This window comes from Macaca fascicularis, chromosome 16, assembly GCF_037993035.2.
Source record: "Macaca fascicularis isolate 582-1 chromosome 16, T2T-MFA8v1.1".
Classification (NCBI taxonomy): Eukaryota; Metazoa; Chordata; class Mammalia; order Primates; family Cercopithecidae; genus Macaca; species Macaca fascicularis.
This window is the reverse complement of record NC_088390.1, coordinates 8,514,456-8,539,489: the sequence shown is the minus strand read 5'-3', so window position 1 is coordinate 8,539,489 and position 25,034 is coordinate 8,514,456. Positions and strand designations below refer to the sequence as shown.

At 41.3% G+C, this 25,034-nt stretch overlaps 1 protein-coding gene across 6 annotated transcripts in view; it reads right to left on the bottom strand.

The window, feature by feature from the left end:
• NDEL1 (nudE neurodevelopment protein 1 like 1) overlaps positions 1–25,034 on the bottom strand; it is a 64,613-nt gene that overhangs the window by 3,566 nt on the left and 36,013 nt on the right. For 4 of the 6 annotated variants that reach the window (XM_065532763.2, XM_074018565.1, XM_045375349.3 and 1 more), the window contains 7 exons: positions 20,745–20,842; positions 19,242–19,395; positions 18,223–18,371; positions 16,443–16,579; positions 14,239–14,412; positions 10,007–10,098; positions 4,781–4,932 (listed from right to left, as the gene is read on the bottom strand). In XM_065532763.2, the coding sequence (XP_065388835.1) occupies positions 4,781–4,932; positions 10,007–10,098; positions 14,239–14,412; positions 16,443–16,579; positions 18,223–18,371; positions 19,242–19,395; positions 20,745–20,830 (944 nt within the window). In that variant the 5' untranslated portion in view covers positions 20,831–20,842. Of the gene's footprint in view, positions 1–1,095; positions 1,131–4,780; positions 4,933–10,006; positions 10,099–14,238; positions 14,413–16,442; positions 16,580–18,222; positions 18,372–19,241; positions 19,396–20,744; positions 20,843–25,034 lie in introns of all 6 variants that reach the window. The other 2 variants (XM_074018566.1, XM_045375350.3) reach the window with 1 other exon arrangement.

The following is a 25,034-nucleotide window of genomic DNA, read 5'->3' as shown; positions in this document are numbered from 1 at the left end:
AAGTCCCCTCGGGGGCCTGCAAAGCGGTGCACGGGGAAAAGATTTTCAAGAGAAGAGACTCTCTATATTCAACATACTCAGTTTCAGGGAGCAGCGAAGGGCCACAGGGCAATGTCCCAGTGGACAAGACCGGACTGAAGGAAGAGAGACGGGGCATGCTGGAAGATACAGATCTGGGAGTCATATATGTAGAAAAAGGTTCCAGAGCTATAAAATTTCATGATCTTACCACCAAAGACTAGTTAAGGAGACTGAAATGTAGAGAATCCAGCTCAGAAAAAGCGCTAAGGTCAGTTGTAAAATGGCAGTGGAAGAAGTGAAAAGAGGCAAGAGACAAGGCACATTTAGAAGCTACTCGGGACAATAAATCTAAAGCAGCCGAGATAAAGGATGGAAACATTAAGTCTGTCAAAGCAGCAAGGATGAGGACACTGGAGAGGGCAGGAGGGTGGCCTCCAGCTATCCAGAAGAGCTGGCAGGTAGGCACACGCCACACCCGAGTCTCCCTATTTCAGTGGATGAGTGTGGGCTCAGAGCAGCTCCGGCCTGCTCCAGTCCTCAGTCCAGGCTCTGCAAACTGCAAAACACTTCTGAAATGTAAGGCAGATCTTACACACGTCCCCATCTACCATTCCATTTTAACTGGGGACTCCATGTGTGAGCACAGAGGTGAGGGAGTGCTCACACTGGTCCTGATGTGAGAAAACAGAAGCAACTGGGTAACGGGAAGAATCCCAGTCCCAGGAAGACAGTCAAAGGTGGTCCCAGGGCCTGACAGTAACCCTAAACCGCCATCGCCAGACTCTGAAATCAACACTGCAGCGCCCTAGCCCACTCAGGCGTGCCACCTGGCATGCTACTCCCAGCCACCCCAGGACCACTGCAACTAATTTGCTCTTGTGTCTCACAGCTGAACTAATAATAACGGCATCCAGTCAAGTCGAATAGGACCGTGAAAGCTCACGGATGGGCTGTAAGTCAGTTAAAGCTGGGTCAGCCCCATGCAGTTAGTAAAACCAGACTGTTAATGTGTCTTCCACCACACACCAGGATTAAGAAAGAATGAAAAAGAGCACAGCAAACAAATTCAGTTACCCATGAATAACGTGGGAAATATGACTTTTTCTTGCCTAATAAAAGAAAGGAAAACATATTAAACAGTAATACAAATACTATTTCCACACCGTGCCCTAAAATTAGTCCATGCCCACCTACACACAGCCCAGAACAACTCAGAGTGGCTTACAAAAATAGAGACACGTTACATAAGAAACTACATAAAGTTATGGGGAAAAAAAAGAATGGTTTTGAGAGAATCCAGGGACCACACTCCACATGAAATGTGTGTCCTTTCAGATGGTGAGACAAAGGGTGACCACGGTTGAAGGAAACAGCTCGGCACCTGGGAAGCAGGCACGGCAGCCCACGTTTCAGGAACTGGCCGAAGTGATCAGAGACTAGACAAAATCCGGATTCCAAGAAGCCCTCCAGTGACCAGAATTTACAAAATGCTTTTGAATCCCACCAAGCAATATGCCCAGTTAAGGTATATTGTTTTATGTTAGAAGGCTTCACTGCATCTAAAGTTTCAGCGGGTGGGAAGGTGGAACACACGGACACCCACACACACGGACACGCACACACACGGACACGCACACACACGGACACGCACACACACGGACACGCACACACACGGACACCCACACACACGGACACGCACACACACGGACACCCACACACACGGACACGCACACACACGGACACGCACACACACGGACACCCACACACACGGACACGCACACACACGGACACCCACACACACGGACACGCACACACACGGACACCCACACACACGGACACGCACACACACGGACACCCACACACACGGACACGCACACACACGGACATGCACACACGGACACCCACACACACGGACACCCACACACACGGACACGCACACACACGGACACGCACACACACGGACACCCACACAAACCTACTTTGATGACATCTCTCCCCCAAACAACCCTGCCACAGGTTTCTAGCGGCACTAGTGACCTATCGCCACGGTGCTAGACACCTCAGGAGTGACAGGGAGGGAGGGCAGGCAGGTTCTACAGTGGACTCAGGAGTGAGAGGGAGGGAGGGCAGGCAGGTTCTACAGTGGACTCAGGAGTGAGAGGGAGGGAGGGCAGGTTCTACAGTGGACTCAGGAGTGAGAGGGAGGGAGGGCAGGTTCTACAGTGGACTCAGGAGTGAGAGGGAGGGAGGGCAGGTTCTGCAGTGGAGGCCTTTTCCAATGGGGCGCTCTTCTCCTGCTGAAACGACAAGCCATGCTTCTACACTTCTATACAGACAGGCTTTTGTGTTCTTTAACCTGCCAGAGTGTGTCATGGACCTAGGAACTGCGATAGCCTGCCCTTCCTTTTGCAGGTGGTACACAACATCTTGGTGTTTATCTGGTCAACAGGTCGGCAGGAAGAAAGGCCAGAGGTAAAAAGTCAGGCAGGCCAGAAGCCAGAATCGAAGCAAAGCGGCCAGAAAGTGAAAACACAGCAAAACCCACAAAAGAGTTCTCCTCAGGAATACAGCAACTAGAAAGAAAACACCAGCACCAGTAGGTTCATATTCCAGTGTGCATACACAATCTACTTATCACATAAGCTAAACACTCACACGATAGCCAGTTCACAAAAGCGTATTTCTTAATGGAAAAGGCACAATGTAAAATGTCTATCATTTAAAACCAACACTAAGTATCTGCAACTGTTCTGATTGGGAAGCACAGCCACTCCGGGTTCAGCTCAAGAAGTAAAGCCTACAATTGCATCTCGGATGCTCTCAAGGGACAGGGGTGCAGCCAGTGTGCCCAAGGCCCGTTCCCGGCTTCAGCTCACCCTGAGGTCCCCACATCTCTTGGCAATCCCTGCCCAGGTGCTCTGCCTTGGGAGGCAAGTGGCAGGCAGGAGTAGCGACCCTGAACAGACAGTGTCATCCTTCCCTCCTCGTGACTGTTCTTAAGGGCTTCCACACGCACAGGCACCTGTCCAACCTATCCATTTATGGTTCATGCCTGCTCTCATGTAAGGCACCTGAGGCCCATCAAGAAATATGATTCCAAGGAGAGACTAATAACTACTCTAGTAGAGGGTCATTATAAGTTGTAGGGAAAAATAATTAGGCACTGTTTCCAACATTTATGAAGACTACCCTAAACATTCTCCATATCATTTAGGGGAAATGGCTACTTTCATGTAAAACCGTCCAGTCATTCCATTTACCATTCCAGTATAAAAACAAGGGCTGCCTCAAGTCTGCCTGAAACTCCTAAGCCTGAGGAAAATCAATTTTATGTTTACTCCACCCGAGGAAACCCAATGGTTAGAATAAGGTTCTGATTCAGCTGGGCGCGGTGGCAATCCCAGCACTCTGGGAGGCTGAGGCAGGAGGATCACTTGAGCCCAGGAGTTTCAGACCAGCCTAGGCAACACAGTGAGACCGCATCTCTTCCAAAGAAAAAAAAAATTATTTAAAAAATTTGTTAAAAAAAGAATAAAGTTCTAATTTGTATAGTGAGGTTTCAGAATGTTTTTAATACAAAACCCTTAATGAAATGTATATACCTCAGGGTGAAATTCTCTTAAGGGACAGAGATCAACCAAAACATTCCACTACAAGGAGAAGAGCCTTTTCACAGTGCACTGTGTGTCAAATCTGCTCCTTTATAAATGGGCCACAATTATTGGGGATGGCAGAAGATGCCAGCTGCTTTAAGAAATCGTGAACATTTCTAGAGTTGTACCTGTTCTGCTTTCAGAGAAAAACAAGCAAGAATGACCTCTATGACTCAAAGCAGAGACAGTGGCAGGGGATCATGGGTGCCTGTTGGCTGCTTCAGTAACAACTACCTTAGGCAGCACCGTGAGCATCCCAGGCCACGGGTCCTAACAGGGACCCATATTAAGGCATACTTGTACAACCATGTATTACCATGCAGTATTTAAAAATAAGTAAATTGAGGTAGAATAATATACATGACATGGAAAGATAATGGCAATATAAGTCATGATAGGCACATTGCAAAGCAATATTTAAAGTAAAATCCCATCACTGTGTTACAAACAACTTAGAGCAGATGCATAAAAATAGGATTTGACATGCCTTGGAATAACTGTAAGGAACGCAGAAACAGTGTGAAGGCAGGAAACAATGACTTTTTAGTTCATATACTTCTATACCAACTGAAATTTTTTGCATTAAGGATGCTTCAATCTTAAGACAATTTTATTTCAGTCTTCAAAAGAGCCTTAACTTTATACAAAAGTTGTATCTCCTAAACTGTATTTGATCCAGTGCCTAAGTACTTCAGGGCTTTATATTTCTCCAAAATTCTCACAGGGGATGTCTGTTGTACAGTTTGCATATATTTAATTGTGATGCTCTCTTCTACCCCAAAAAAGTATTTGCAAGTCTGCCAGCCTGTAAGCACCTGGAGAACAGGGACCTTATCACAGTCGTTTTGACTCACCAGAGCCTCACACTGCTGCCTTTCAAGAGTCTGCTTCCCAGGACAGAAGCCTCAGATTCAGGGTTCCTGGGGCAACAGACTCCACGGGGACTAGAGGACAACAACAGACATCATGTCCCCTAAGATTAGAATGGTAACAGGCTGCAGGCAGGTTTGCCAAGCTCAGTTTACCTTTTCAAGGCTTCATTATGCTCACTTAATAATGTCACTTTACTACTCAAAAAATTATCACTTAAAACATTCAGGACTTACCCTTTGTCGAAGAAAGATGTATGCCCTGATCGAGAGAACTTTGTGCCATTGCCATTCAGCACCCCACAGTTAACATTCCCTGAAATATAGGATTTTCGTGATGCTTGGTCCTTTGCAAAATTCCTGCAAGCTGCTAATTTGGATTCTAAAGCCTACAAAAAAAAAGAAGGAATGATACGGTTGTCAAAACAGTAGCTGCACATAAAAATTTGCATTTCAAACCATTTCTATTTCAAGCCTCAAAACCTACTCATCTCAGTTGATAATGGTGGTTAGTTCAGCCATGATCAATCAACTTTCTAATAAAAAGGCAGAATACTTATGCTCCCTTTCTAATGAGCTCAGAATATTTTATTTTTTCCTCTTAGTGTTACTGAGGGAAATACACGTAATCTTCCCCTCACAAGTAAGAAGAGTGTGGCACGGGAGGTCGAACAGCAGACCCCAGGTCTCTTGTCCCATCCGTTGTTCGTTTCTAAATTGTAGACTGTTGGTTGGTGTTAGGAGCAGGGTGTGTTTGGGGAGCAAGCACTATTAAAAAACCCAAAAATATCACTTGAGAATTTTTTTTAGGGCAGCCAATTCTTTCTCTAGGTTCTTCATTTTTTCTACTGCATGAGAATGAATGAGAACATTTACAACACTTTACATGAAATTAAAAGCTATTTTATTTCTGAGAGCACTCTGTAAAATGTTTAACTGATACCCTTTGTAATTAAATAATTCACCTGCAAATGACACTGGTCTTTTAGCATTTACCTCTAAATTGGGCACCCTTGTTTTGCACCTGTCACCACAACATCTGGCAAGCACCAGGCTCTGCCAACACAGATGGCATGAAGAGATCAGGCATTTCTCATGTATTTCCACGCGCTTAGACATCATCAACTGCCTCTTTCCCATAAACACTTTGCCCAGATCAAACCCTTCCTTCTCCAAAATATATACACACACAATTCATGTCTATTATCCACGACAGTAAAGGACTGGGAATGCACAGCTAAATTAAATCCACAGGTAAAATATACTTCGAGAATCCATTTGGACCTCCTCCCCCCACATTTCAATAAGAGCTATTAAGGAAACAGCAACAACGGCTGGGCGCAGTGGCTCATCCCTGTAATCCCAGCACTTTGGGAGGCCGAGGCAGGTGGATCACTCAAGGCCAGGAGTTCGAGACCAGCCTGGCCAACATGGTGAAAGCCTGTCTCTACTAAAGAAAAAATTTTAAAAATTAGCTGGGCGTGGTGGCATGCACCTGTAATCCCAACTATGCGGGAGGCTAAGGCACAAGAATCACTGGAACCCAGGAAGCAGAGATTGCAGTGAGCCTAGATAGCACCGCTGCACTCTTGCCTGGGCGACGGAGTGAGACTCTGTCTCAAAAAAAAGAAACAACAAAAACAGACAAACTTTTTTCTTCTCCTTCTTTCCTATGACAAAAGTACAATGACCTACTAAAATGACAACAGAAACAAGGAAGACAGGTAATGACCTTGTAGGACGAACTCTGAATAAGCATAATTCAGCAATAATTCAGCAGCTTATCAAAGCTACACATACACAGTAGAAATTGAGAGCCATTCAATTCCTATATTCAAGACACGCGTTCATTCATTCAAATACATATTGAGTATCTATCACACGGCAGGCACAACTTATGTCTGAGACATCAGTGAGACATCCAAGCACAAGCACCAGGTCTTTTCAGGAGGAAAAGGGTGGTCTAGAGATTAAGATTTGAAAGATATCCCCACCCAGGGGTGGATGAAACTATGGTTGTGATTAAGAAGATCAGAAAATCAAGGACAGAACTCTGAGTAAAACCAATGTCGAAAGGGTGAGCAGATGGACCCTACAAGATGACTAAGAGGAATGGAAAGAAAGTTGGGAGCAGCCATGAAACAGCATCAGAGAAGCAGAGAAAAGAGGGCACTGAAAAAAAAAAAAAAAAGGTCAGTGTTGAATGCTTCAAGTAAAATTAGGACAGAACAGCATCCACTGGATTTGACAGCACTGAGATCACCAGTGAGCAGTTTTAGCGGCACAAGCAGGGGACAGAGCCCAGGCTAAAGTGTCTGGGGAGTGTGCATGCAGTCAAAATGCTAACAAAAAACGGAGACACGCTTTCAAGAAGCTTTAAAGTATGCAATATGTACCACATAAGTATTATATATATTTATGTGGATAGCATGCAATACAGAAATATCAAAGTATACATGTATAATACATAACATATAATGTGTAATATGTAAACATTACACACAAATATTAACACATATATAGTAAAAGGCTGAAGATACAGGAGAAATAAAGATTTGAGGGTTGGAAGAAATGAGATCCAAAGCACAGATGGACAAAATTAGCCACAGGTAGGAATTTGCACTTTTACCACTGGGACAAAAAGGAGGAATGGCTACAAACAGAGGTAATAATAGGAGGGTAATAGCAGAAGATGAGAAAAGAAATCAAAGAAGCTTAAAACAAATGGCCTTCATTTTCTCTGTGAAGGGGATGCAAGAGTCGAGAACGGCTTCCAGTTCAAGTCAGCGGACAAAGTGTAAAGAGGCATAAATGAAATATTTATAAAAGCCAACAAAGGCTGGTGGACAGCAGCAGACGCCAAGTGTTGATGACTTTTGGAGGTCGTTATTTTGATAACTCTTAGAAGACAGATTGTCAGCTGAATGTGTAAACCATACAAGGATGCCAAATTAAACTTCTATGCACCACTTCTGAATAAATTAAAGTACTAAAGCAAAACAAACAAGGAACAAAGAGAGACGACAACGTGGGGTTGAGGAATAGGCAGAACTAACCCAAGAGTAAAATGGAGAGAAATTCGAGAGCAACAACAACGCAGCAGCCCTCGAAGCCCATCAGGGCATCCCGCAAAGAGTGTGAAGAAGCAACTAGAAGATACGACAGCAAAGAAAGGTACAGGTTTTTTCTACTCAAAAGAGAGAAGGGGAAACAAATGCTAGGAAAAGAAAGCAGCATACAGTCAGCTACAATATGAAATATTAAAAAACCCGGTATGATTTTGAGTAAATTACAGTTAAAGAACAAAATTCTCAAAACACATTTGTTGAGTGGCACAAATATAAAGACCCGAAAGTCCAGCATCTCCTCTGTGATGACACAGTAAATAACACATATATAGGCATTGTTACAAATGCTGTTTGACTAATTTTCCATTTTTAGAACCAACCAACAGAGAGCTCACACAGCTAGTAAAGGGCTCAGAAAGGGAAAGCGGAGTGGGAGTGTCAGGGGAAGAAAGGGAGAGAACAGAGAGTTAAGATATAGCCTCATACTGGCCAGAAATGGTGGCTCACACCTGTAATCCCAGCACTTCGGGAGGCCAAGGCAGGCAGATCACCTGAAGTCAGGAGTTCGAGACTAGTGTGGCCAACATGGTGAACTCCATCTCTACTAAAAATACAAAAATTAGCCAGGCATGGTGGCGGGTGCCTGTAATCCCAGCTACTCGGGAGGCTGAGGCAGGAGAATCATTTGAATCCGGGAGGCGGAGGTTGCAGCGAGCCGAGATCATGCCACTGCACTCCAGCCTTGGCAACAAAGCGAGACTCTGTCTCAAAAAAAAAAAAAAAAGATATAACCTAATACATTTGGAAATGAAAGTTTAAGAACATTAAAGTAATTTTTTTATAAGAACAAAAAATAAAAATTAAAATTTGGGAGGAGGTGATCTAAATTCCTCATCTCTGCTTAAAGTTGAGTAAACCAAGATAAACAGAAAAATAAGCATATTATTTCAAGTATTAAAGACAAATACTCCAACACAGAGGATTTTAAAATCTATCTTGGGAGTGAAGGAAGATTACTTTAGGTACTATAGAAATGACCTATGCACTTTACTTTGTATTTTAACTTTAAAATGCAGGTTTAATCTGATGGTCAGAAAATAACCCCTATGATGAGCTGAAACAGGCAAACATAAGACCTGTGTCTTGGCCTCCCATATCTGCTTTAGATAAAGTATAATGCAATTTCTACATTTTTTAGAAAGTGTCACACACGAAAATAAGTGAAGGGGGTAGTAGATACTGGGAAATGGCAAGGGTTGGAGAGGTGAAAGTCACTAAGGGAAACAGGAATGGGAGCTGATGCTAGAAACGCAGACTTGATAGTGGCATAAATCCACATGATTCTGCAACTGTTTCCAGTAATTCAGATGGCAGACCTTCTTTGTGGCCAGAGAGACCATGAAGTCAACAGTGACAGAGTAAGAGATGTGTGAGATCACCGATGAAAGAAAGGAAGTGAAAGGAAGAGATGGCAGATAAAAACAAACACACCAAAAAATGGGGTAATACTCTTGATGAGGTTAAAGAGTAGGTATGATACAGAGTAAAACACTGACTAAGCAGAAAAACGGATTTTTTTTTTTTTTTTGGAGACGGAGTCTTGCTCTGTTGCCAGGCTGGAGTGCAGTGGTGCAATCTCGGCTCACTGCAACCTCCGCCTCCTGGGTTCCAGTGATTCTTCTGCCTTAGCCTCCCAAGTAGTGGGATTACAGGCACCTGCCACCATGCCAGAATAATTTTTGTATTATTAGTAGAGACGGGGTTTCACCATGTTGGCCAAGCTGGTCTCGAACTCCAAACCTCAAGTGATCCACCCACCTCAGCCTCCCAAAATGCTGGAATTACAGGTGTGAGCCACCGCGTCTGGCTGGGTTTAATATTTCAGAAGCAAAACTGTTCTGGAATGCAAGGCTCACACCAAGAAGAAGGCACTGAGGTTGAGGTGGCCAAGGAACAATAAGGTGGGCAAGACTAAGAATAGAGAGTAATGCCATGAGTCAAATGTTAAAGTCCCACAAACACAAGACAAGGGAATGACCAGGAAGACGGCAGACAACAGTAAAGACCAGGATGAGGGTGGTAGAAGACACACAGCAGGCCTTAGACAAAGTATTCTAGACAAGGACAGAGGCGTCGTGCTGTTGAAACAGGAATGGAGAACAGGAAGAATGCCCCGGTGGGAACCTCAGAGCTCAAAGTACAGGCTCTTCTGCAGGGGCATCCTGAAGTGTCATCTGAACTAGCCTCTGGCCAGTCAATGGATGCTTTTGCTTGTCAGCTTCATGACAGCCTTTACCACGGGAAAGTCTCCTTTCTTTCTTCCCTCACTTCAAATTAAGAAATAATTCAATACCTTGTCAGTGGAAACACCTAGTGATAAATAATTGAAACTTACCCCTACTTTCCGTAAGAGATCCCCCACGATGTTTAGTGCTGATATCCTAGCAGAGGGAGTTAGTGGACTGGTACCAAAACCATTTGGTATAGCTAGAGAAAAATAAAAGCTGAGTGATTACACTTGCAGTTCCCTTGATATTTGGGTCTTGTTGTTGATGTTACAACGTAGTGTAACACTCAATGCAATATCAACAAACAATTTCCAACTATGGACAAAGTACAGATACCATAAGTAGGCTTAACCACTCTCCAATGGGTGCATATTTACATTATATCAAATTTTTATTTTTATATCAAATATATATATAATTAAATTATATCAAATAATGCTACAAGGACATATACTCTTACACATCTAGACAAGCATTTCTGGAAAAAGAGATTCCTAAAAATAGAACTGCCAGCTCAGGCATATGTCCATTTTTTTCACCTTGACAGACCCTGCCAAAATGCTCTCTAAAAAGCCTGTAGTCACATTAGCAATCTATGTGGGGGTGCCCTTGATAATACTAGGTATTATCTTTTTTTTTTTTTTTTTTTGACAATTTGATAGTCACATTGCTTTACTTTCTATTTCCATAGTAACTAGTCATTTGAATCTCTTCTGAAAATCAGCTGTTCAGTCTTTGTACGTTTCTCCACTGGTTTGTCTTTCCTCCTGTAATCTATCTGTAAGAGTTCTATACATTCTGGATATTCACCCTTTCTCTTATATACATTGTATCTCTCAGTGTGACATTCATCTTGTAAACGCTGTGTTTTGGTAGGAGAACCTTTGGCTTCCCCATCTTAATGGCATAATCTTTCCCATACTTTCTCTTAGTATTTTTCTTTTTTTTTTTTTTTACATTTAGATCATTTAATTCACCTAGAAATTATAGTGTCTATAAGATACACATCTAATTTTTTTCCTCTAAATGGATAGCCAATTGTCCTAGTATCATTTAGGGAAAACTCATCTCATCTGAAACGGCACTATAACTATTAACTAAATTCCCTAAATATATGAATATATTTCAGTTCCATTGAATTATTAGCCTATTCTATCAGAAGTATGCTACTTTAATTATTATAATGTTAAAATATATTTTGATATCTCAAAAGGCAAAGGTCCTTCTTGTTATGAGCCTATTTCAAACTTTTCTCGGCCGTTCTTGCACATTTACTATTCCAGAATAATTTTAATATCAACATACCAATTTTCAAAATCCTGTTAGGCTTTTTATTAGAAGTTGAAATTATAGATTGACTTGGGGAGAATGGTTATTGTAAGAAAATTCAGTCTTCCCATTCAGAATCATGGTATTTACCATGATATTTACCCACATCTTCCACACTCAGTAAGGTTTTCAGTCATGCACATTTCTTAATTTTTAAGACATAATATGACATCATGATTAAGGGTTCTTGAGCTGAACTACTGTATACAAATCCAGTTCAGCCACTGGGTAAGTTACCCATATGTAAAAGGGGATAAATAACAACTACCTCATCATAAAGTTGTTGTGAAGTTTAAATTAGTTAACGTACTTTAAAAATGCACATAGTAAGTACTCAATAAAGGTTAGCTATTATTTTTTATGTTTCTTTTCCACAGAGTGCTAATCAGCAACGAGAATACTTGAGTGGGGTTTTTGTTGTTTCTTATCCTTCTTCTCCTCTAGAATGCAATCTCATTGCAGGTAGGGGCTTTGTCTTACCACTGCGCTCCCAGCATCTAGAAAAATGCATGACATATAATAGGTGCTCGATGTGCTATAAAACACTGCTGTACTGTTCTTGGCAGGGATTTCTAGATCTCATTTTTCCCTATTCGAGTTTTATATTTTAGGTGTTATTAAACCTGTGCTTTTATGGTAAGGTGCATTAAATGCTTTTTAGAAACAAACATTGTAAGCCAGGCACAGTGGCTCACACCTGTAATCTCAGCACTTTGGGAGGCCGAGGTGGGTGGATCACCCGAGGTCAGGACTTTGAGACTGGCCTGACCAACACAGTGAAACCCCATCTCCACTAAAAATACAAAATTAGCTGGGTGTGGTGGAGGGTGCCTGTAATCCCAGCTACTTGGGAGGCCGAGGCAGGAAAATCGCTTGAACCCAGGAGGTGGAGGTTGCAATGAGCTGAGATCGCACCATTGTACTCTAGCCTGGGCAAAAAAAAGCAAAACTCCATCTCAAGAAAAAAAAAAAAGGAAAAGAAACATTGTAAAAAATAAAATACAATTAAAGACAGACCACTTCAGAAAGATCAGCTCTAAGATCTCACCGATTTCTCTGACCACCTGCTGCTGCTCACAATTCTGTGCTTTTTTTTTTTGAGACAGAGTCTTGCTCTGTCGCCCAGGCTGGAGTGCAGTGGCGCAATCTTGGCTCATTGCAAGCTCCGCCTCCCAGGTTCACGCCATTCTCCTGCCTCAGCCTCCCGAGCAGCTGGGACTACAAACTCCCGCCACCACGGCCGGCTAATGTTTTGTATTTTTAGTAGAGACGGGGTTTCACCGTGTTAGCCAGGATGGTCTCGATCTCCTGACCTAGTGATCCGTCCACCTCAGCCTCCCAAAGTGCTGGAATTATAGGCGTGAGCCACTGCGCCCTACCAATTCCGTGCTTTCTTGTAATGAAATTGCAGTGATCTAGTACACAGCAGCTTTTAGGTTAGCCTGTGAAAATTCATGCTATTGGTTCCAGACTAAAAAGATATCTATTAAGCAAATACTACTGCCATACAGTTGGCACATCTCATGCTGTGTCAGAGTAGGCTCCATGTCCTGTTGACTCCCCAAGTCCCTGAACGAAAATTCTTAACGGGCTATTAAAAAAAAATGTGCACCACCTGTGGTGTCACCTCAACTGAGGCTTTTCACTATTCTGATGAGTCTTCAACTAAAGGATTTTCAGATCTGCATAATTCTAATCAGTAATATAAAACTAAAACTGTTAGTCCTCAGATGTAATTGGGAAATCTTCGAATACACAAGTGGCTAGTCTGAAAAACTGACCATGAGGGCTCCTGGTGACTGCTAATAATCTACTGCCTGCCCTTTGTCCTCAGCAGTAAACCTGGCACATACTGGTGCAATCAGTAACACCTTATGACCATATAGCACCTGCACATACTTTATCTGATATCATCTCGTAACAAGGCAAAGACAAGTTGAATTATCTACTCAAGGGCTACTGAGCACATGAAATGTGGTTAATGTGACCAAGAAACTTAATTTTATATTTTATTTCATTTTAATATACATTTAAATAGCCACATGGGCTGGTGATAATATACTGAGTAGCACAGACATACAGAGCTCACTGTACTAGTTGCCCACACAGCATTCTGAAAGATAAAATCCCATATTTTAAAAAGGGTGGGATGACAGCTTCAATATAGGGTGGAAAAAAAAAAAGCATGGGGGGATGAGAGTAGCCGAAATATGAACTGCGAGCTGCAAAATCTAAACAAATCTCAATTGAGAGCTTTAGGATTCTATTGTAAGGTTCTATCTAGTGGCTACTAGATGGTTTTTCTGCTTATCTGGATTTAAAAAAACGCACTGGCGATGGCAATGTGAGTATTCTGTATGTGCAAATCATCAATTACTCCGAATGATGCTTTTGAAAATGGCAGCTCCTGAAGCATGTAACAGAATGGGCATGTCTACCCAAGCTGGTCTTACATGAGTCTGAAAGGCAACTTAATGATTCTCTGTACATTCTATGTAGAAAGGCCTCAGGTCTCTCAGGACATGGAAAGTGGCAAAAGGAAGAAATAAAACTGTATTTAAATATGATCCCCAAATCTGTATGTGACAAAGAGATGTGCACAAACACACACAAGCACACAATAGAAAAAAAAACTCAAAATGTTAATGGTGGATGCCTGTAAGTGGTAAGATAACATGATTTTTATTTTCTTTTTTTTTTCTGTGTTTTTAAAATTTTCTACCTAAACGTACTGCTATAATCACAAAATCTATTGCTATCATCAAAAAATAAATTTTCCCTAAAAACCTTTAACTTTTAAAAATCTCATCTTAAATGTAGCCATCATTTCACTGTTTCCTATGTATGAGTGGCCTAGGAAAACAATTCCTTCTTCTGTTTCACATAGCACTAGACTTCACCAACTTTTAAACTAAAATTACTCTTTAAACCTTAGCAACCGCCTTCAGCAACAAACCCCCTTAAGCTGATCATCTAACACATGGCCTCAAAAAGAAAAGACATTACAAACCTTTCGGTGATGGAAAAGTGTTCTCCGTTCCTTTGCCAACGGGGGTAGCTGGCAAAGAGAGTGAAGCTTGGACGGCGGAGTCCATCTTTTCACAGTCCAGAGTTGGAGAGCTAGGAGCCGACTTTCTAGTTACTTCCTGTTGTCTTTCCCGAACTGCTAGTTCTTGCCTTAAATCTGTAAAATATTCCAAACAAGGGCAGGAATATTCACTAGAGGGAGCAAATATATCAAGAAAAGTGACATCTAAAATGTCATAAAGATCTTCTTCCTAAATTACTATTTCTCAAAAACGAATTTCCTATTTAATTATTAACAACTTTATTTCTAGGGGGAATAAAAATGGCAAAACTACTGTCTAAATGATCTTTTAGAATTTAAAAATGTTACAATCTGAGAGAAATTACTTATGCTCGTATGCAAAAAGTAACAGTGCAGAGTCCACAGTACAATTCACACAAAAGTAAATATTCTTCCCAACTCATTTGCTTTTATTTTCAAATGCTGTAGTTTTGGGGTTATTGCAAAATCAACTAAGTGCATTTTTGTAATTTTAAATGAGTTGGCATTAACTATTATTACTATGAAATATTTAGTTTTAGAAAAGTATTCGGAGTGGTTTAAATATTTGTCATTCTTCTTGCTCTGTCGCCCAGGCTACAGTGCAGTGACACAATCTCGGCTCACTGCAACCTCCACCTCCTGGGTTGAAGAGATTCTCCTGCCTCAGCCTCCCAAGTAACTGGGATTACAGGGGCACACCACCACACCTGGCTAATTTTTTTTCTATTTTTAGTAGAGACAGGGTTTCACTATGTTGGTCAGGCTGGTCTCGAACTCCTAACCTCAAATGATCTGCCAGCCTCAGTCTCCCAAAGTTCTGGGATTACAGGCGTGAGCCATCACACCCAGCCAATATCAAGTTTTTAACCCAAAATTAATGTTATCTTTTCCGATTATGCAATTTAACCTACAGAATATTTGCTTATGTTAAAAAAGGAACAAAGTCATCCCCCTTTTGGGCATGTATCCAAAAGAATTCAAAACAGGATCTCAAAGAGGTATTTGCACACCCATGTTCCCAGCGGCATCATTTGCAATAGCAAGAGATGGGAGCAACTCGATGTCCACCCACAGATGAACAGATAAAGAAAATGAATACATACAATGGAATATTATTCAGCCTTAAAGAAGGAAATTTTGTCACATACTACACATGGATTAACCTTGAGGACATTATGCTAAGTAAAATAAACCAGTCACAAATACAGTATAATTTCCCTTACATGAGGTATCATAGAAAGTAGAACTGTGGTTGCCAGGGGCTGAAGGGAAGGGAAAATGGGTAGTCGCTATTCAAAAGGTATAGTTTCAGTTTTGCAAGATGAAAAACTTCTAAAAATTTGTTTACACAACAATTTGACTATACTTAACACTACTGGAGTGTACACTTTAAAATGGTTAAGAAGCCAGGCACAGTGGCTCACACCTATAATCCCAACATTTTGGGAGACAGAACCAGAAGGATCACTTAAGGCCAAGGATTCAAGACCAGCCTGACCAACATACTGAGACCATCTCCACAAAAAAAAATTTTTTTACTTAGCCAGATGGAGCCAGGCGTGGTGGCTCACGTCTGTAATCCCAGCACTTTGGGAGGCCAAGGTGGCCAGATCACGAGGTCAGGAGTTCGAGACCAGCCTGACCAACATGGTGAAACCCCATCTCTACTAAAAATACAAAAATCAGCTGGGTGTGGTGGTGGGCACTTGTAATCCTAGCTACTCAAGAGGCTGAGGTAGGAGAATCATTTGAACCTGGGAGGCGGAGTTTGCAGTGAGCCAAGAATGCACCATTGCACTCCAGCCTGGGCGAAAGTGTGAGACTATGCCTCAAAAAAAAGTTGACTCTAAGCTTCTTCTGGCATAGGGACAGTAAGGTAAGGGAGGACAAACACAGTTGTCCCTCAGTATACATGGGGATTGGTTCCAGGACCCCCACCTACACCAAAATTGGCGCATACTGAAGTCCCACAGTCGGCCCGTATATACGAAAAGCCCGCCCTCCATATACAGGGTTTTGAAGGGCATGAATACTGTATTTTCAATCCGTGTTTGGTTGAAAAAAATCAGAGTATAAGTGGACACATACAATTCAAACCCATATTGTTCAAGGGTCAATTGTATTCTTTAAGTCATAAATTTTACCTCTTGCTTCATCCTTTAACCTCTGTACAGAGACCAACAAAGATTCCTTTTCATCAAGTTCACTTTCTAAAAATGCATTTCGTTCAATGGCCTGATTTAGCCTTTGTTCAAAGTCTTCCAGTGAAACTATTGTTGCCCTAAAAAGAAAAATTAGAGTACATGAATTAAATAAATAACATGTGCAAACAGATAGTACAAAAGGAAACTGTCAGTTTATCTCATGACATTTCCTGACCTAGCCGGCCTGGTCCCATTCAAAGAAGATGATCCTGCCCCTTCTTGACCACTGCTGGCACTTAGTGTCTCTACCATTTGGGTAATCTATGCAATATATTCTCTTAAATTCCCACCTATTCCTTAATGTTCCCTACGGAAAGGCTGTTTGTTACACTATTTATATCTCCACTGGGTTTTGAACACAATACAATTAAGTTTATACATTTTCAGAAAGAAAACTTTTCAAAACTTGTAATATATGTAAGAGTTTGTTTAAAACATTAAGTCCCAAGTCAGGGAACCTAAGGCCTATTCACGCTGACTTCCTAGAACTAAATCAAAAGGAAAACTCCAACTTTCCACACCTAAGTCACGAAAGGACCAGAGGCCATTCCCTTTCCTTGCTGCAACCACTCAGACATTTGCACAGGGTGTCCCTTTGTAACTTCAACTTCACTTCAGCCGCTGACTGGTTGCCCTCCGCAACCAATCTGGCTGCTGCCTCCTTTATGCCCTGGAGCAGCCTGCCCACTTTTTTTTACCTAGGGTATTATCATAGTGAATGTACATATCTGTCACCCCCAAAGGTAGTGACCAGACTAGCTCCGCATCTGCAAGTTTAGCACCATGTCAGTCACTTAAGACTTACTGGATAAATATTAAGGAAGGAAATATCAGGAAACAATTATAAAGTAATAGGAATTAAGTTTGGAATGGTTAAGAAACAACTAATTACAGATGCATAAAAGTTTGGCAACAGAGACAGCAAGCCACTGTAGGTTGCTCAGAAAATGTGAACTGAAATCAACGTTTGAAGAAAACCCATCAGTCAGTATTAAAACAAAAGAGAATAAAAAGGAATAGAAATATAAAGACATATCAGCTAGAAGATAACTATAGAATCCAGGTATAAGATGTGAGGACCTACAGGAAGTGTTAAGAGCACAGAGGGAAGATGGGGGAATGCATGAGACAGTTCAAAAAGAAAAAAAAAAAAAAAAAAAAAAAAACCTAGGCTGGGCGCAGTGGCTCACGCCTATAATCCTAGCACTTTGGGAGACCGAGGCGGGCAGATCACTTGATGCCAGGAATTCAAGACCAGCCTGGCCAACATGGCAAAACTGCATCTCTACTAAAAATACAAAAATGTGCTGGGTGTGGTGGTGGCACATGCCTATAATTCCAGCTACTTGGAAGGCTGAGGCACAAGAATCTCTAGAACCTGGGAGGCAGAGGTTGCAGTGAGCCAAGATCATGCCACCACACTCCAGACTGGGCGACAATGAGAGACTCTGTCTCAAAAAAAACAAAACCAAACAAAACCAATAGGATCGACCATAGTATATGAAAGAAGGAAAAAAGAAAAATTGAAAGAGAAAAGCTTTGAAGGGCATTATCTGGGAGATGAGGATTTGGGGTTCCTTTCCATCCGATGAGTTACAGGTGACATGAAACACCAGTCGCAAATGTTCTGGGACTAAGATCTAGGGGAAGAGCCTAATAAAGATTTTAATCACTAATTACCAACGTGGTTTTTTCTAACAAAATGCAGTCATTCGTTTACCTTTTGGCTCGCTCCAGGTCGTCGTTGGCCTGCTCCAGCTCTCTCACATACTTATGCAACTGCTCCTTAATGGCCCGAGTCTGACTTAAATCATCTTCTAACACTGAGACCTGCTTATAGCTCTGTGCATATTGATGCTCTAGCTTCTCCTGAAGGCATCAGTATAGGAAAGTACATGTCATTAATATACAGTCCTCTTTAATAAAGAGGTAACTCAAGTTAAAAGGGTGGGGGGGAACCTGAGGAATTTACCCACACTCTTAAACAACTAAATGACACATTCATTCTAAGTACCTAAACTCGTGGTAAATTCTGTCAACCATTCTCCTCTCAGAAAGAAACCCAGTAACAACCTCTCTGAAAAGAAGTAATATAAAAAGCCCTTGCCTGAAAATCCCCAAACTTGTTGAGGAAACCTCTGGGTTTTCAGGCTAAATGCGGCCCAGGATAAGCACAGAGTTCAAATTCCCTACCTTTTCCCTGCCCACCCAACCTTCCCCAAACCCACCCACTGCCCAGACACTGAACACCCTCAAGCACGTGGCTACAGTAGATGGTGAAGGGCAGAGAAAGGAGTTAATCCTTTTGCTCCTGAAAATTCCTTTTAGAAGGGAAATTTTTAACCCAAACTAAACTCCAAAACTGAAAGGGCTGTGAACAATAATGAAATAAATGCACATTCCCTATCAATATAATTATAAACATACAGCAGAATGATGCAATCTATCTGTCAAAACAAATAATCAGGTAGCTTTTGAAAATTATAGGAACTATAATAATATAGCTAGGAACATTATAGCTAGAAAAGTGACAGCTACAAAGTTTCTAAGTGAACTCCTAAACTCTAAACCACCTTTTCCCCTGGTTCCATGAAAGAAAACATTTTATTCAAAAATTCACTTTAAGCCTTTTTTCCAAACTATTTTTTGTCACCTGCCTCTCTTAAGCACCTGAAAAACACATTTCTTATTTTAATAAAATCCAACACATCAGACACCAGCGTCTACTGCTGCAGTTACCTTTAATGCTTCCACTTCATATTTCAGTCTTTGGTTATCAGCCTGCAAGTCTCTATTTCTTTGTTCGGCCTGTACTAATTGTGCCTCCAACTCTGCTTCTAATTCTCTGCTTCCTTCCTGGAATTCAACTAGCTCATCCCGAGCTTCCTGGAAGCTAATGAGAAACAAAGTGGGAAAGATGAGTTACTCTAGGAACCACAAGGATCGTCTTGGAGGTGATTCTATAGCAATTCGATAATTTTTGCTTGAATGTTAATGCTCTCATAAAACATACTAAAGACAATCTGTTTTGCATCTCTTACTGTATATATTCAGGGTTCAATGAAGATGACAAGCCCAAAAAGGAGCCACAAGTTAGTGACTACAATATTTAAGAAAAGTAAGGCTACATGGCTCAATACCACTAGCTTCTTCCACCACAGAACTCAGATGCGAGAAAAATGCATTTTTGCTTTCATTTAAGTAACAAATTTGGCATCTCCTTCTACCATATTCAACAGAAACCACAGATATTTTCACATCACCATAGAATCGTTGCATATATCTCTAAATACATTTGTTTTCATGACTATTTCAAAATTAGGTAGTTATTACATTCACTTCTGTATCTTTTTTATTTAATGCATTAATACAGAAGTACATATTACTATACCATAAAGTAGTTTAATATTTAGATAACTTTTTTCAATATAATTGATTTTCTTTGTAACTCTATTATTCTATGCATTTAAAAATATTATGCTGAGGGGTCCATAGGCTACCCTAGCCTATTAAGACATCTATGACACAGAAAAACATTAAGAACCCTGCCACAGATACACACCTTTCATATCCACTGGCACAATAGAATAACTGACTTCGGTGACAGTAATGAAAGGGCAGTAAGGGTTTGATAAGACTTAGTAAACTCTGTTAACCAAAATAGGAAAATGTATCAATATTTTATTTAGAAAGATCCCATTTTTAAAAAAGAAATTTGAGACAAGTTTTGGTGCTTAAAAGGTTGTTACCTAAAAGTTCTTCCAACCAAATAATTGAAATTTTATAAAACGTTCCATACCCCTGAAGCTCCTCCCGCTCCCTCAAAGCTTTGCTGGCTCCAGACATTGATCATGCTTGCCTGAGGAGAACGTAAAGTCTGTTCTATGGAGCCCTAGACAGTTTATCAGAATTTCCAAACGACCAAAATGATGAGGCAGAATCAGTGCACCCAAAGCAGACCAAAGAGGGCCCAGTCTACAAAGCTTAAAGGAGGCAAACGACCGGAAGAAATCATAAATGACAGTTTTCCTACTATTTTAATAATTTGAACAATATAAAGACTTATGGCATGTTTACACTATTTAAATACAACCCATGTGGTGACTGTTTCTAGAATCTCAATCCTAGAATCCTAAATCTGCAATTCTAAATTTAGCTTTATGTTAAAAAGAAAAATGCACAAACACGACATGGTGTATTCCAAATGCCCTCCCCTACTTTTACTGTGCTTTCCGACATTACCTTTGCTTATACTTCAAGGAAAGTTCCTTCCAATAAGCAGTTTCCTCCTTTAAACTTGAAAAATCTGGTATATCTTCACCATCCATGATCAAGAAAGCCTGTGAAATATTAAAGACAAACTGTTAACAAATTAGAGAACAGAGAAATCTAAGCAAAAGCATAAAATCTGGGACGACACTGAACTGCAGCATTCTGGAGGGAGTAAAACATGAGCGATCCAGTGGCTAACTCTCTTCCAACTCAGGCACGTCAATCACTTCACTGCTCCACTCTCAGGGACCGCTAGTATTGTGAATGAGATCATGACAAAGGTCCTTTGATACAAAGCGACAGGAGGCACTATCAGTTGCAGCATAGGTGCTGGGTGACTTGGGCCCACAGAATCACCCTGCACAGAGGTGCAGCGTCGGTTTAAGGCCACGTGGTCTTCCGGGAATCAGGAGACAGAAACAAGCTTATTGTCAGAGATGCTGCTGCCGCATGCATGCCCTTCCCAGGGGTACAATTGCTTCAAAATATCTGCTTGGAACATTTGATACCAGGTGACCCTACTAGAAAAGCAGGCACCACATTCCCAATGATTTACTATTATCAAATTTCTAAAAACTTCCAAAGCTTCCTTCCAAATGTCCACTCATCTCCAACTTCAATGATCTCTCTTTCATCCTGGTTCTTCTCCCAAGGCATTCAGAGAGGGGGAAAAAAGCAATTTAATTAACTTACATTTGGACTGGCTACTTAAAACTCCCAACTGATCGCCAGGCCCACTCTAGAGGCATGCCTACCATCTCCTAGCAGCCCCTCCCCACACATCCCACTCGATATTCCGGCAGTACTGTTCGAAACTGTCTTAACACACCATGCTCTTTCAGGTCTGGAAAGCTACTCCAGGTTTTCTCTACCTGGAGTGGCTCCCCTAAATAGGAAAACTTCTATTTATCCTTAAAACCTAATTGTCATATTTTCCAGAGAGGTTTTCTTGCCCTCAATTGGACAGCATTAAAATCTCTTGCATTCTTTGCTACCTCTGTACCCTACACATGCTTTCACTGATACAATTACCACAGAGCAATGCGTTTGCTTACACCTTTGTGTTGCCTGTTAGGCTGGCTTACTTATTTCCGTTTCAGCCCAATGCCTGCACAATACTGGATACTCAATATTTACTGAATTAAACCATAATTGATTCAACCTATTCCATACTAGGCAGCAAGAACTCAAGACCAGCTTTCAAAGTAAATTAATAGGCCAGGTGCGGTGGCTCACGCCTATAATCCCAGCACTTTGGGAGGCCGAGGCGGGCGGATCACGAGGTCAGGAATTCGAGACCATCCTGGCTAATATGGTGAAACCCCGTCTCTACTAAAAATACAAAACATTAGCTGGGCGTGGTGGCAGGTGCCTGTAGTCCTAGCTACTCAAGAGGCTGAGGCAAGAGAATGGCGTGAACCCAGGAGGCGGAGCTTGCAGTGAGCCAAGATTACGCCACTGCACTCCAGCCTGGGTGACACAGCAAGACTCCATCTCAAAAAAAAAAAAAAAAAAAAAAAAAGTAAATTAATAAAAACCTGGAGATGCAGAGAACTTCGAGTTTATCTAGCACAAGCCACTCAGGAAGGTTTAGCAAAAAAAAAAAAAAAAAAAGAAAATTATTTTTAAAAGAATGAACAGTTAAATCTCTCTGCGTCATCAAACACAGAGCACAGTGGAAGTTCAATAAATTATCTGAATTGAGGCTGGGCACGGTGGCTCATGCCTATAATCCCAACACATTGGGAGGCTGAGGCAGGAGGACTGCTTGAGCCCAGAAGCAGTGAGGCTGCAGTAAGCCATGATTTTGAGGCTGCAGTGAGCCATGACTGTGCCACTGCACTCCAGCCTGGGTAACACAGCAAGACCTGGTCTCTAAAATAAATAAATACATAAATAAATAAATAAAAATCTGAACTGATTCATAATCATCCTTCCAATATTCCCTCTTGACTTTCAAAGTACCACTTTATTAACATCTGAATTCCTGCTTCAGGAATGGAGTAAGCAAAAAGACGTGTGGGTAGTTTACTTCCACCTCACAATGTACCACCATATATTAAATCAATATGAGAAAATCCTTCATTATCAGTTAGACAAAAGTATTAATCTGATACACGGGCAGCCACATTCAGTCACTGACATAGGCTCAGTACAGGCTCCACATCGAAGAACAGGGAGCTGATGGGATTTCTGGGAAGAACCTTAGAGATAATCACTGCACACTAGCTACCTCAAATCATCATCATCCGGCCCTGAAATACAAACAGACAACCAAGAGCCATCTGACAAATAAGAAAACCCAGTAGCATGAATAAGAAAATTTTAGGACCTACTGAGAGGAAACAGACAATTCAGGAAATGAGATTTTTTCTTATACAGAACTCAGGAGGTACTAGACAAAGACTTTAAAAAAAAAAAAAAAGTCAGCAGGGCTACCTCCTACACACTTCCTGAGACAAGTACAAAAGAAGGGAGAAAACCATGACCTGGACAGCACGGGATGCAGGAAAGACAGGCTCCAACCTAGCGCTGCAATGAGAAGTCCCAGGATGAAGCCAGTCCATCAGGCCCACAGAATGCTTCAGACAGATGGACAACACCAACAAAAATAAGGAATCCCACAGAACAGATAGCATAGAGCGCGAGGAAAAACCTAGATATATCTGAGGTTGTGGTGAAGACGTGTTACTCTACTGTCACTAAGAAAAAGAGCAATTTACAAGCTCAGGAAAATAAAAAAAGCAACACAAGAAAGTCCTGATCCTTATATAAAGCATTTTGTAAGTTAATGATTTCAATTCTAAAATTGGTAATGTATTGATTTTATCTTATTTGAAGCAACTGGGATAAGTTCCATAACTGTGTAGCCATTGATGAACTTCCTGTTTTTGGTCTTAGCTTTGCCCTAAGTCCCATGTGCTGCTCTCTTGGAAGGTTCCAGGATTTGGTGAACAAAATTGTATTCCCCTTTTTTATGCCCCCTCTGGTTTTGTAGCCTTTGATGATAATACCTGTCAGCCTTGATCTTCCCAAAATGATTACTTCTTGCCTTTTTAGCTTATAATGATTTGGCAGCCATCTCAGTCCCTGAAATATTTTGTCATGCTTTGTATTGCCCCTAGATTACCTATCTGCCTTTCTGGGGCTGAGTGCCTAGTGCTGCTTCTGTACTGAACATTTTATTGACCGGCCGGATCACTTTTGAGTTTTCAGTACTCTTTGTTACTGTGCAGCATTTGATGATATTGCCAATAGTGTGGCCCGTGAACCGGTATCATTAGGAAAGTTCCTAGTGACTGTTAGATACCTTCCTTGGCATCGATCATTTATTTGAAGGTGTTTAAATGTGGAGCCAATTCTTCCACAAAAAGAGTTTGGATTGTTTTGAATCTATAAATGTTATTCAGGAGTCCACTTCAAATCATTTCCGTGTGGGGGTATTTTTTGTCGGTTTTGACCCATTTATATAGTATCAGAGCACCTACCAGCAGCTAATGCTTTGAAGGGCACTTAAGTAGTGATCCCTGAGGAATAGCATTGTTTATCCCTCTGGATGTACTGCGAGTATCCATTTGTCTCTGACTTTTGGTTCTTGAACGGGGACATATTCCTAATACAACACCAACTTTTCCATGAGTGTCCCCTGATAACTCAGGTTTTAAATAGCCTTTTGCATGAAACTTTTTGAGAATCAATTCCTGGCCCTTGCATCCTCTTTGTCCAACTACTTACATTCAGTGTCAAATAATTCTAGCAAAATTATTTTACTTCACACTCATTCTTTATTTTCTTTTTTTTTTTTTTTTTTTTTTTTGAGACGGAGTCTCACTCTGTTGCCCAGACTGGAGTGCAGTGGCGGAATTCCAATTCACTGCAACCTCCGACTCCCGGATTCAAGCAATTCTCCTGCTTCAGCCTCCTAAGTAGCTGGGATTACAGGCACACACCACCACACCTGGCTAATTTTTGTATTTTTAGTAGAGATGGGGTTTCACCATGTTGGCCGGGCTAGTCTCAAACTCCTGACCTCATGATCTGCCCTTCTTGACCTCCCAAAGTGCTGGGATTACAGGCGTGAGCCACCATGCCCAGCCACATTCTTTATTTTCTTGCTGAATCTTATGTGAATTGAATGTTGACCATAACTTTTCTAATCAACAGGCTATTTTCACAACCTGCTTATTGGCCCCTCTAACAGTATTATAACCTATGTTGGATATCATTTACTAAAAGGACCATCAGCTCTTCCAGATCAAA